This window comes from Thamnophis sirtalis, unplaced genomic scaffold (assembly GCF_051295495.1).
Source record: "Thamnophis sirtalis isolate CommonGarterSnake01/CBP01778 unplaced genomic scaffold, rThaSir2_p1.2 scaffold_8, whole genome shotgun sequence".
NCBI lineage: Eukaryota > Metazoa > Chordata > Lepidosauria > Squamata > Natricidae > Thamnophis > Thamnophis sirtalis.
In genome coordinates, this window is record NW_028261388.1 from 54,602,746 (window position 1) to 54,616,089 (window position 13,344).

The 13,344-nt window shown below is 38.9% G+C and overlaps 1 protein-coding gene across 2 annotated transcripts in view; it reads right to left on the bottom strand.

Annotated features, from left to right (window-relative positions):
• C2CD2 (C2 calcium dependent domain containing 2) overlaps positions 1–13,344 on the bottom strand; it is a 46,625-nt gene that overhangs the window by 17,827 nt on the left and 15,454 nt on the right. The window contains exons 5-10 of one of the 2 annotated variants that reach the window (XM_014061939.2): positions 11,622–11,744; positions 11,287–11,398; positions 9,435–9,543; positions 7,917–7,978; positions 6,384–6,514; positions 5,931–6,102 (exon numbers count right to left, since the gene is read on the bottom strand). In XM_014061939.2, the coding sequence (XP_013917414.2) occupies positions 5,931–6,102; positions 6,384–6,514; positions 7,917–7,978; positions 9,435–9,543; positions 11,287–11,398; positions 11,622–11,744 (709 nt within the window). The remainder of the gene's footprint in view (positions 1–5,930; positions 6,103–6,383; positions 6,515–7,916; positions 7,979–9,434; positions 9,544–11,286; positions 11,399–11,621; positions 11,745–13,344) is intronic. The other variant, XM_014061940.2, reaches the window with a different exon arrangement.

Genomic DNA, 13,344 nt, shown 5'->3' on the forward strand with positions numbered 1-13,344 from the left:
AAAGAGGGAAGGAGGTAGGAAGAAAAGGAGTAGAGAGGGAAGATAGGGAAAGAGCAGAAAGACCAAGAGGATGAAGTTGATAGGCAAGAAGAAGGAGGAAGGAAGGAAGAAAGAAAAAGGGAGGGAGAGAGGAAAGAAGAAAAAATGGAACTAGAAAGGAAAGAAGGGAGGGAGGGAGGAAAGGGGAAGACAGGGAAAGAGCCGAAAGACAGAGAAGGTGAAGGTAGATAGGCAGAAGGAAGGAAGAAGGAAGAAATAGGAAAGGAGAAAAGGAGGAAGGAACAGAAGCGAAGAGGAAGAGAGAAATGGAAAGAGCAGAAAGACAGAGAAGGTAGATAGGCAAAAGAAATGAAGCTGAAAGAATGGAAGGAGGAAGGAAGAGAAAAGGAGGAAGGGAGTGAATGAGGAAAGAAGAGAGGATGGAAAGAGAAAGGAAGGAAGAGAGGGAAAGAGCAGAAGATGGATAAGGTGAAGGTAGATAAGCAAGAGGAATGAAGGAAGAAGTGAGGTGTCTCGAGGAGGGGGAAAACATTTAGTGACCAAAGTTACAATGGCATTGAAAAAAGTGACTGATGACCATTTTTCACACTTAGCGACCGTTGCGACCATTTTTCACACTTAGCGACCATTGCAGCATCCTCATGGTCATGTGATCAAAATTTTGTTTGGCAATCTGAAAATCTGGTCACCTTATCTATGGCCCAAAGTGGACGAGCAACTAGACAAGCTAATTGCCCAAGGAATCCTAGTGCCAATCAACCACGCCACGTGGGAGGCTCCCATAATCACCCCATCATGCCAGATGGTTCCATCTGCCTCTGCGCAGATTTTAAGTGCACACTGAATAAAGCCCTCCAATGGAGTGCATACCCAGTGCCAGTGGTGCAACATCTGTTGCATTCCCTAGGGAGTAGGAAGGTTTTTGCCAAACTGGATCTTACCCAAGCATACCAACAGTTATCAGTGGGCGAAGCCACCGCAAAAGCACAAACAATAGTGTCCCATTGGACGGCATTCAAATGTACCAGGCTGAGGGAGGAGGAGCCAACATCGCAATGTTACATTTTGCGGATTCAACTGTTCGAATCTGCTGATGACACTTTTGCTCCTGGACCTGTCTGGCAGGAGGTAAACTGTCCCAAAGAGATGGTGACTGGGAAGACAAGACCTTGCTGGTCGCAGGAACATCGCAAAGTCCCTGATCGACCCAAGGGAAGCGCTTCCAACCGGCGGCAAACCGCCCCCCCCCCCGGCTGACATAGTTGGAGACGGCTCCAGAAAGAGAGAAATAAAAGTGTTTCCACCTGGTGAGGGTTTTTTTCTTTTCTTTTAGAAGATTGCCCTAAGAAACTCTTTTCTTAAGCTAAATTAGTCCATTAAGCAAGAACAAAGTGGCGTATTTAATCCCTATTAGACTGCCTTAGAAAGTTTTTTGCTCTTGCTTGTAATGATCTTTTGTGGATTGAGTGATTGCAACATTTCCGTTTTTTCTGCTTGAGGTGAAGGGATCTTTTTTTCTCTATTTCCCTTCACTACTTTAACTTTTTTGGCTTAAATTAAAACTCTTTTTATTTTAATAAATTTCTTCTTCTACTTGTTACAATATTATATTAAAGATACTTAAGGAAAGAGGTTTTTTGAATCTGCCACTTGGAAGCCCAAGTTTGAAGCTTCTTTTCCTTTGTTGTTGCAACAATGTTTCCTTTGTTCATCCTTATCTGACTACACTGACTGTGCAACAGAAGGGTTTGGAACGTCTCTTTAAAACCTGATAAAGACCCAAGGTCACATATAGTGGTTTGTGGAAAATATTTTGGCAAGAATTGGAAAAGGAAAAAAAAACTTTAGAACCCTTCTTCTTTGAAAACCATAAAAGAACATTTGTCTAAGACTTAAAATAAAAATAGATATATTCTTCAAAATCTGTGACAGGCAGATAGTACCAAATGCTTCTTCCTGCTTTTTCTTTATATTTTTCCTTACACTAAAAAATGGAGCAATACTCAGATGAAGAAAACTTGATAATTCAAAACATTTTGGCTGGACTTCAAAACATCTCAGAAGGACTTGAGAGATTTGACAAGAAATGGGACAGACTATGGGGTATCACAAAAAAAGATGATGGGGTTACAGCCCCAGAAATTAAAGAAGGAATGAAAATACAGAAAACAAAAATAAGAACTCAGATGAACTTATAAATGGAGTAAACATGAGTGAAGGTGGAAAGAAGGGAAGCTGGAAAAGTGACTTTGATAATTTGGTGCTTCATCCCAAACTCCAAGATGCAGGAGAAAGAGAAAGAGCGAAAAAAATGGAGTTAATAAGACAAATCTATTCAGAAACAAACCTGACAACCAAAGTTAAGCTTACATTAATAACAACTCAAGGGCAACAAAACCACATGAGAGATCGTTTAATCTTCAAAGTGCAGAGAGAAGTCTTAAACCCTGGAAAGGTTCTGGACAGAGAATTGACACAACAACTGGTGAGAGATGAAGAACCATTTTGTTACTGGAAAGATACTGGTTAATAATGCCAATTGATGGAAAAAACCTAGTTTAGAGATTTTAGTACCTTATAGACTTTTAGATTACCATTGAATGTTTATCCATTAACATAAATTCACTATGATACTAATAGAGAAATAATAATCCTAGTTAGGATAAATAACCAGGCCATAGAAATGCTAATGTACATTCTGGGTGATTGTCAAGTAGAAATGTTAATATCTCTTAGATTGTCTTAGATGTCTAATGTTTATTTTCTTAGCACATAATTAACTAATTTGGGATTGTGGGAAAAGTCCTATAAATCTTATTAATAAATCATTGTTTAAAGACGGTTATAAAGTTATAATATTGTGTGGGCCTGGAGAGGAGAGGTGAGATAATCAGTAAATAACCCTCAGTTAACTACAATAATAACAATGAAATGTTAATGGACAATATTTAATGATACATACAGGTGTGTTACAGGGGGGGGGGAATGCTTAGATATCTTACTTAACCGAATTAATTTTGGAATATATAATAAAGGTGCAATGGTATTGGAGATCTATTGAAATTGCAAATGAACGCCAGTAGGTGGTTGTGTCTTCTAATATAAATGATTCTAGATAAAAACATGTTTAAACAATGGTAACCAAATGAGAATTATGGAACAGGGATAGTAAAATACATAACTTTTCTTTCTTGACTTAAAATGTACAACATGATTTGAATGAAGTATAAGGACTGTGGAAGAAACTCCCGGAATATATTTGTAACCAATCGATACGCTTTCAACAAGATGTAACGAAAGATGATTTTTTTTCTTGTTTTTTTTTTTTGGTTTAACTAAAAAAATAAAAAAAATTCTCAAAAAAAAAAAGTACCAGGCTGCAGTTTGGGGTCAGTTTGGGGGGGGGTGCCATACTTCAATGACATATTCATCTTGGGGTACTCTACAGAACAACTGATGGGACATGTACATGAGACACTGGGGAGGTTCCAGGAAAAGGGACTCAAGGTGAACCCAGATAAATGCAAGATCGGTGTGAGGCAGGTAGAATTCCTAGGCTACCTCATACACAGGTCGGGCATCCATCCCATAGACAGTAAGGTGAACGCAATATAAGTACACCCCCATCTCGACCAATAAGACAGAATTACAAGCCTTGTTAAGATTGCTACAGTTTTATAGCATTGTTTTGAAACAGAATGCAACTTATGCTGAACCATTCCATAAGCTCCTAGGGAAGACCATGCCGTGGACTTGGGAACAGAAGTAAGACCGAGTCTTTGCAGCAGTAAAAGACCTCCTCTCCTCCGACAGCATCCTGATACAATTCAACCATACTTTGCCAGTCCTGATAACCTGCGATGCCTCCCCTTTTGGCATCAGAGCTGTTCTCAGCCACCGTCTGCCGGATGGGTCAGAAGCCTCGATAGCCTACTACTTGAAGACCTTGTCACCAGCAGAACGGAACTACAGCCAAATTGACAAGGAAGCCTTGGCTGCAGGCTACAGGAGAAGCTGGAGAAAGAGTTCAAGAACTTCCAAAGTAAGCAATCCAAACTGTCGACCATTAAGGAATGCTTGCTATGGGGGGGAAGAGTCATAGTGCTCCAAAAGCTACAGAGGCAAGCATTGGAAGCCCTACATGTGGAACATCCAGGAATATTGCACATGAAAGCACTGGCCCAGAGCTACATCTGGTGGCTCAACATGGACAAGGACATCACCAAACGGGTGGCCACCTGCAGACCCTGCCAAGAAACATGGCCAGCACCGCCAAGGACACCAGCCCAGGAGTGGGAGACAGCCAAGGGTCCATGGTCATGAATACACATCGACTTCACCGGGCCAGTGGAGGGCCAGACGTTCCTGATTGTGTGGACACCTATTCCAAATGGCTGGAAGTTGTCATCATGCCCACCACCATGGCAGAGGCCACCATCCGAGCACTACGGCAGCTTTTCACAACTCACAGGATGCTGGATGTCCTGATCTCCAACAATGGACCCCAGTTGACTGCCAAGATCATGGAGGCGTTCCTCGCAGAACAGGGCATCCAGGATGTCCTCATCGCACCCTTCAACCCAGCAAGCAGTGGACAGGCCAAATGGATGGTGAGATTAATCAAGGAGACCCCCACCCAGATGGACCCTGGGAATTAGCAGGAGAAGGTAGACCAGTTCCTACTAACCCAACACATTACCCCCAGTGTGACCACCAACAAGAGCCCTGCCCAGCTGTTAATGTGTAAGAGGCTGAGATCCCAGTTCGACAGGTTCAACCCCGATGACCTCCCTGAAACACCTCTGGACTCTGCTGGCCTACCCAAGCATTCAGCATCAACGACTGGGTATTTGTACATAATTGTACTGGATACCCGACCTGGCTAGGAGGCCGGATAGTCACCAGGCCCAAATCGTACCAAGTGGAACTGGAGGATGGGATAGACACATCAACCAGTTCAGAAACTGCCTGGAGGACTCAGAATTAAGGAACCAAGATGACTGGGCCGCACAGGCAGACCCAGGGCAGAACTGCGAACAACCAGGGTCTCCGCCCCGAGGAGCATGCACAACCACCAGTCGAAAGACGGGCGAACAAGAACAAGCACAGACACAGACACACAGACATCGAGGTGAACTATGTTCCAGCCCAAGAATAATATGTGGTCACTTATCTGGGGTCGAAGGCATCCAGCGGAGAGACGAGGCCACAGGAACCAAGGGAACCAGGCTTTAACTCGACTTGCGGTACAGGGAGTTCCAGGAGCTTCCATTCCAGGGAGCCAGAGAGACTATAGGGTCAACCGCATTGACCGAGATCCCAGGAACAAGTGAGCTGTGCAGGTCCAGTAGAAACCCAACGCACCCCGCCTACCTGAAGAACTACGTCACCTACGTGGGCCGGGAATTGGACACTGTTCATTCTTTGAGGGGAGGGGTGTTACGTACAGACAGACATAGCCCAGATTTACATGTCCCTGTGGATTGGTTCGCCAAACCATGGGAAGTTTAAATTGTTGTTATTGGCCAGCTGGTCTGCCAGAGCTCCTTAAAGGGTGAGCTCCTGCAGCCCAGCTGGCAGAGCGTATTGCTTAGGCTTAGAAATAAAAAAGTGCTGAAAGCCATTCAAGCCTCTCGCCTGATCTATTCGCGCCGATCTAACAATTACTACTATTTTTAATTGATTCAAAGGTTGAACATGTTCTTTTAAAACAATCTAATCACTGTTTTCAGTCTAAAGAACCCTCCTTTTTAAGAACTAGCTTGCATATTGTCTGTTAATATCGTCAGTCCCAGAATGTTCCATGGCCAAATAAGTTTGGGAAATAGTGAGTCAATCGAAGTTGTATGCTGTCTTACACTTTAGCATAGAATTTTGTCTTAAAAAAATCAGGTTACTGTAGCAAGGAAGACTTCCTGTTGGGTTCTCACCTGAATGCAGAACAGATGATCTCCCTTCCACCGCAGTCTTGGCTTTCACAGCAGTTACAGTAGTGACCACAGTCCCACAAGGCATCACAGTTCGATCCTTTTCTACTTTTGCAAAAGGAAGCTTGGCAGGAACTTGCAGTGATTTGGTTTCTGATGGTTCTATGTACAAGAACTAAAGAAAGAGAATACTTAACATCTTAAAGTAAGGATAGTTGAAAATATATCTGGCTTTTGTGGGGAAAAGGAATAGATCAAATCATTCTAAAAACCTGTAAGTGTCAACACAGTTGCACCCCTTTTTAAAAAATCATATACAAACTTATGGCCTCTGATGGGCTTGAGATGGGATACTTTACTGTTTTGTCTACAGTTTATCATTATATGCATAATGAGTCAAATGACTAGGGTCAGGATATATTCAAGAAAATAAAATTCAAGTAATTTTAAACTTACTACCTCTGCGGACACAGATCCTACTGCAGAGCTATTATTGCGGATTTGGCTGTTCAATGCAAAACTTTGCAGTCCAGAAGGCTGTTTCCTGAATAAATCCAAAGGAACATTAGCAGAAACAGAAGAATCACCTGAATAAAACAGAAATAATTTATTAAAATTTTCAGTATGGAAAATTATGTTGAGAACAAGTTTTAAATATTTTGGGACATATTATATTAAAAACTACTTTTATCTTTGATGTAAATCAGAAAAGAAGTTACTATTTCCAGTGTACCATTTGTCACTTCATAAGGAAGTCACTGAGGAAGTAGACATTGGGGCTCTGATTTCTGCCATTTACGTTTGGATCCATGTCTCTCTCACCTCTAAGGTGACCTTGGAGACATATTCTACTGTTTTAAAGAAAGTGGTAATTCATCCTCTCCTCAAGACACCATTCAACAGTACTGGACAATCTTTGCCCAGTATCCAATCTTTTCTTTTTATAAGTTATTGAGGTGGTGATAGGTTTGCAACTTCAAAGGAACATGAAAGAAACAGATTTCCAGGGCTATTTTCATTGGGGTTTCAAGCCACATTACAGAGCCACTTAATGGATAATCTATGCAGGTTTAAGATGGGGCTGTGTATCTGTACTAAGCCTCCTTGATCTTCCAACAGCCTTCAGTATCATTAAACATGGTATCCTTCTGAACTGACCCATGGAGCTGGGAGTGCAGGACACAGTTTCATGGTGGTCCTCCTCTTTTCAAATTGATTCTGGTTCTGGTAAAGATAACCAGCCCTAATCCTATTTTGCAAGTGCTCCAGAGCTAATTTCCAATTTACCATCTATATGAAACAGATGACAAGGTAATTTGTTGGCAGAGGGCTAAGAATCAACAACATGTTGATAATATTCAGTTATATGTCTCTGCCCATGTTTTATGTAGGTTTTTGACTGCTATTCAAGATTCTGTTTGTCATTTTTAAAGCCCTGCATTGCATAAGGTCAAGTTATTAGTGGGATCAATTGACCCCAGTGGTTTCTGCCCATCCCTCCTCAGGTGGCAGGTCTGCTTTGTGAAACAATGTTATTTAGTAGAACCAAAGATGCTTCTGTTATGCTTGTCCCATAGCCTTCCCCCCCCCCCCCCCCCGAATCCAGATGGGCCTGATTCTATCGACCTCCTGGAAAGCCTTGAAGGCCATTTCCTCAGACAATGATATTAGAGGGTAGCATATGTGTTTTGCCTTTATGCTGTTAATCACCCATTATGCACCCATAATGGTTGGACCGTTCTCCAACCATTAGTTTCTCCAAAACTAAATGGGTTAGTCGTTAGATGGTTAAACAAGATCTTGGTTTTCACTGTTTGCTTAGAGTTCATTGAGGAAAGAATGGCTGGAGAAATAACACTTGGGCTTCTATGGTGTTCAACAGTTTCTCCTGCTGCTCTCTTCTTCTCATTGGGCACTCTTCAGTTTTACAAACAGAGAAGATAAATTAAACCACCTCTTTGGAGAGAATGAGTCTCCAACAGTACTTACCATCCAACTCTCCATTTTCTGTAATGCTGATTTGCAGCTCTGTTGATTTGGCATTTAACTCACTGTGTACAAACATAACTTGTAGTTAGCAAAGCATTCAGATACATAGATAATCCCATATTTTAAAACATGGTTTCTTAACTGCATAATGGAATTTCTGCTTGTCAAGTAGTTGTTAAAAGCAGAACCACCTGTTTGGAAGGGAAAAAAATCCCCAATGCTGGCAAAAACATACTTTATTTTGTTTGAGCAAACACAGTCTTAATACTAGCATTAAGTTTCACTTATTCAGTAAGTTTACCAATGTTTAATTTGTAAGAAAGTGTAGCTTTGTATTAAACTATTTTTATTTCTCTGATTGGAATCTGTAATCACATTCCCACTTATCTAGGAATAAGAATAACTAAACTCAGTAGAACTTACTTCTGAGTAGGTTTGCAGGGTTGTGAACTACTAAAAAAGACTTTGGTCAAACAGGAGTACATAGAGAAAAAGAACATATTCTTTCTATCTAAAATTCAGACATAAATCATTATGCTTACAGCTATTATTCTAGCCCCTTCCTAAAATCCAGTATAGACAGGAGTAGTAAATTAGTCTTGGTATCTTTTAATAAGAATAGCTGTCACTTCCCAAGAAACTATTGCACAGAGGGAGAGAAAAAAAGAATGACCCTGCTTATTTTTATGCTGTCTCTTAAGAAATAACCACCAAGGGAACTTCATAGGCACATCATATAAAAAGAAAAGTTCCCTTCCCCTAGGCTGTTTTGTCTTCTGACACAGCAGTGAAGGAACAAAGCAAAACAATTTCAGTACCTCCAGCAGGCCAGGCTGGTCAAAGTAGAATACTAAAGTGAAACTGTGGCCATGTTTTAGAAGAAGCAAACAACCAAATGATGCAGAAAATCCAACTTTAACTTAAGAGACTCTCTGTGTAATCCATATCTCATGCTGATCCAAAACATACTTTATTTACTTTTGGCTTTGTCTTGTGTGAATCAAGCTGTTGCCACTTGGTAAATAAAACATGGGGTAGTGTAATGCTTGAACCTGTTAGGTTCAAACATTACACTACTCCATGTTTTATTTACCAAGTGACAAGCTGTCCTCTAACTATTGTTATGTCCAATCAGTGCTGGAATCCATGATTATTTTTAAATATATTGCTAGATGATTGCTTCATTGAGAGGTTTTATAACATAGGTGTACTCACACAGGAAATGTGCAAAAGTTCAAATAGCATACGGTATGACAAAAGAAAAACAAAACCTAAAATCCCACCCCATCCTTACACTAATATTTGCCAGTGTGCAATCTGAATGTAATTGACACTCCAGAACAATCTACAATAAAGATGTGATCATGCTCCTTATTCTTCATTATAATGCTATGCTATGTACTGCTCTGTGTAAGCTTTCAGCCTCAGTAAGCAAATAGGATTTTTCACACTAAGAGGTTAAAAAAATAGGGAACTGTTTTCTACCATGTTTGTAAACATATCATAAAGAGTACTTACAAAATAAATTCCTTCTTCCAAGAAAGGTCCATGGGGTAATTGGCAAAAGAGCTACAAAATTTCTGCAAAGGGTCATTGAGTTGAACTATACAAATGGGGTTAATGATACCTGTAATGAAAAAAAATGGAAAACAACTTAAATAAAACAAGAGTTTCTTACTTGGTGTGCAACTACATTAAAAATGGTTTTATGCATTTCAGATCAGTGGGTTACTGGAATGCAGGTTCGAAACCCATATAAGAACTCCTGCTGTGCTTGGGAGATTTTAAATGAAGAATCTAAACATGTACCAACACATAAATATTGTAATGTTTATTATCTGTGTGATAACCATATAGAAGTAAGGTAGAGATATTAAAAGCTTGAGATGTCTCTTATGTGCAAAGGACTGATTTATTCTTTCATGGTCAGGGGAGAGCTTTGATGAATAAAATCTTAATGACAAAAATATAAAATGAAAAAAATACAACTCAATATTTTTAAATTATTTAAGAAGTCAAAGTCATTATTAGTCATGTACAGCTTCATTAAGAAAAAAAGTAGCCAAACCATATTTTAAACTAACTAAAATTTATTTCAAAGACTACTTCAGTCAAGACAAGGCCAAAGTTTAAAAAGCAGGATGGAAACACAGTAAAGAATGTAGAAGCAATGTGGGTAAACCACTTGTTTTCCTTAATGCTCACCTTCCCTGAATTCCCTGAAGGAAGTATGCAAGCGCAGGCTGGTAAAGGCTTACAAAACCGGATGGACAAGTTATGTACTCACCTCTTTAAACACATATTGCATGACTTAGTACTTGATATTATGACCACTTAATAGCACTTAGAAGAACTGCAATGTCTGGCTTAAGTAACATTTGGAAGAATAAGGACATCAGCCTCACAACCAAATGCAATTTAAGGCAATATTTTTTTCATTTGTTACTTATGGCTGTGAAACCCGGACTCTGAAAAAGGCAGATGGGAGTCATCTACAAATGTTCATATGAATTAACAAGCCTCAATATGTAACTATTAGAATATAATAGCAAATATATTACTTTGTATAACATATTAGTTACCACATGCCAATTCTAATAAAAAGATGGGGAGAAAAAATATGAAAGGTTTTTATCCTACAAGAGTATATAGATATCTTTCCTGTTCTTCTGCCTACAAATATTAAGTATTAAGAACTGGTTAAAAAGTAAGTTCACTTGAATTGCAATGATCTTAATTTTTTTTATAATAGGAATTTACAGCCATCTGATTAAAACACAAATTACCTGATTTTGAATGAAATGTTTGAAATGGTCCATTTTAGACTCAAAACAGTGATTTCATTTTTGAGCCAGAGACATTTTGTGCTTGAAATAGGGTATTTTGCATTCCAAACATTTTGTATATTCTAATTTATAATAAATCTAGTAAAGTAGCCATGTTAAACATAGTAATCTCTGGATGTGTGTTATCCACCACTTCTCAATGGAAACTGTGCCACATAATGTTGTAAAAAGCAAACTCTAATTCCTGAAACAACACACCTCTGGACATTAATTTGAATTTAGCAAAGATGCTTGAAATGTTTCTCACAGACACCAATAGTTCTAGTACAGTATCATAACAAAAAGAGGTATATTTCAGGTGATGACATAGAATAAAAAAGATTTATTATGAAAAAGTTCTGATACTTGAAACAAGACAGAGAACAGAAATTAAAACCAATCAATAAAGCTATGCATTTACTGATGAAAAAAACCTCCTTTTCTTTGTTTATAGCATCTGCTTTAATCTATCATTGCAATTAAGCCAGAATATATATTAAACAATTCAGGAGGGTACAGGGACAACAAAGTATAAATTATTATACCTGCAATATTATGACTGGTGAGTGTTGCTTTGATATTTTTCATGAGCAATTTTAGTTCATGAGCCCTTGGAGGCTTAGGAGGACTAGCACCCTGAGGAATGGCCCCTGTATTCTGTATATAGGAAGGAAAAAATAAATAGCTCCATTAAAGATCAATGTGCAATAAATTACGCTGTCCTCATACATTAAATTTCAACATCATTTTGAATTAAGCATTGCATATCATTTATGTAGACTCAGCCAAGGCATTAAATTATGAGAATCTTTCAACAGGAAGTACAAAAAAGGAGCCACAGCAGCAATGAGCAAATCCATTATTTTAAATAAAGCTATACCTGTATTCCTTTTATATCAGTAGATCTTGTACTCAGAATCATAACAGGTGATGTGCAACTGATGAGATTCTGCAACACACTTTTAAATGTTTCTAATACAGTGCATGTCCCAAGAGTCTGATCCTAAAAAGAGAAAAATGGTGGCATTGCTTATAAAACTTTGAAGAAACATATGGGAGAAAATCTTCAAAATTGTTACAGCATGCTGCTTGGTGCATCGATTCAAACTACAGCATCATCTGCTCTACAAATTCTACACTGCTTCCAATTCTAGAAGAATAAGCTTGGATTAAAATAATACATTTGGATGTAGACAAATGTATATAGATGTGAGATCCCCTCATGTATTGTTTCTGATTTGTGCATAATGGAGAAATGAGGTCCATGATATGGAACATAGAAGCAGACATAATGGAAAGAGCCAATGCACCTCAGTGACAATGCATCAAACATAATACACTGTAGTTATGAAAGCCAGACAGCAAAAAGTCAAACTGAAAATGATTAAACACTTATTATATATTTAGCATATGATAAGAACATGACAAAGAGAAGTCAATATATGCACACAGTCCACATAATTATACACAAAACATTTATGGTGGTACAGCAGTGGCCTCACAACTGGATGTCCAATTGAGATATCTAGGCAACTGCCTCTGGTATTGCTTCATGGGATTTCTACAGGAACCATCAAATTTGGTATCCAGGAGTATTTAGTTTATATTTGAATATTGGGAAGTTTATTGAGATATTGAATGGTATGTAGATTAGATAACACCGAGCTGTATTTTTTTCCTTTGTATTTTTCAATTCCAGAATGATCAATAAGGCCTGGAACCATTATCTGGAGATGTAAATAACCAAATGTGAAAACAAATTGAAGTTTTTGAAGCATTGAAGTATTCAAGGAACAGTAGCTCTTATTCAGAAAATAAGAGGTCCAACATGTATCACTCCCCTTCAAGATGTTAGTTTGTATTTGCAGAGAAATAATTCTGAATCCCTTGATCTTGGTTGCTTACACTTCACATTTAACTGAGGAATATTTTTACCCATCCCATTCTCTACACTAGTTATGCACATTCTTGGAGTGAGTTTAATTGTCAATCTGGCTATAACTATGTTATTTTAAACAGACAGAGAAAGACAAAGAGACAGAAGAGAGAGAATGAATTATTTCGATGGAGATCATAATGGGAAAGAGACTAATGCAGGGGTCCACAAATAAGGGGGGATGAGAACTTTTTTGTTTTGTTTTTTTAACAAAGGTGATTTTTTATGCAATGTTTAGCCATGAATTATAAATATATAATCAGAAAATTTAATTACAGAATATTCTCTCAATAAAGTCAATAGAGTACATTTCAGCATTATCAACCTCCATATAAATGCTATTCATTCACTCTGCGGCATTGTGTCACCTATATCCATCTATATTAGCTTTCATCAAGCGGGTGCCCCCTCCCTCTATGAATTCATGGGGTTGTAATTTCATAGAATTGGGGGGGATGCCACCAGGATTGGGTTGCTGCCGGAGTTACTGCCAGTTCACTGCGCATGTGTGCACAATTGCCTATAAATTGTTCTGTGCATGCGCAGAACATTTAAAAAGGGCTAAAAACATGCCGGCAATGGCATGGGCGATTGGGAACCGGTTTGGGGGCATGGCCAACCTGCCATCCATACCGGTTCAGTGACCCACTCACAATTTCCACTATCA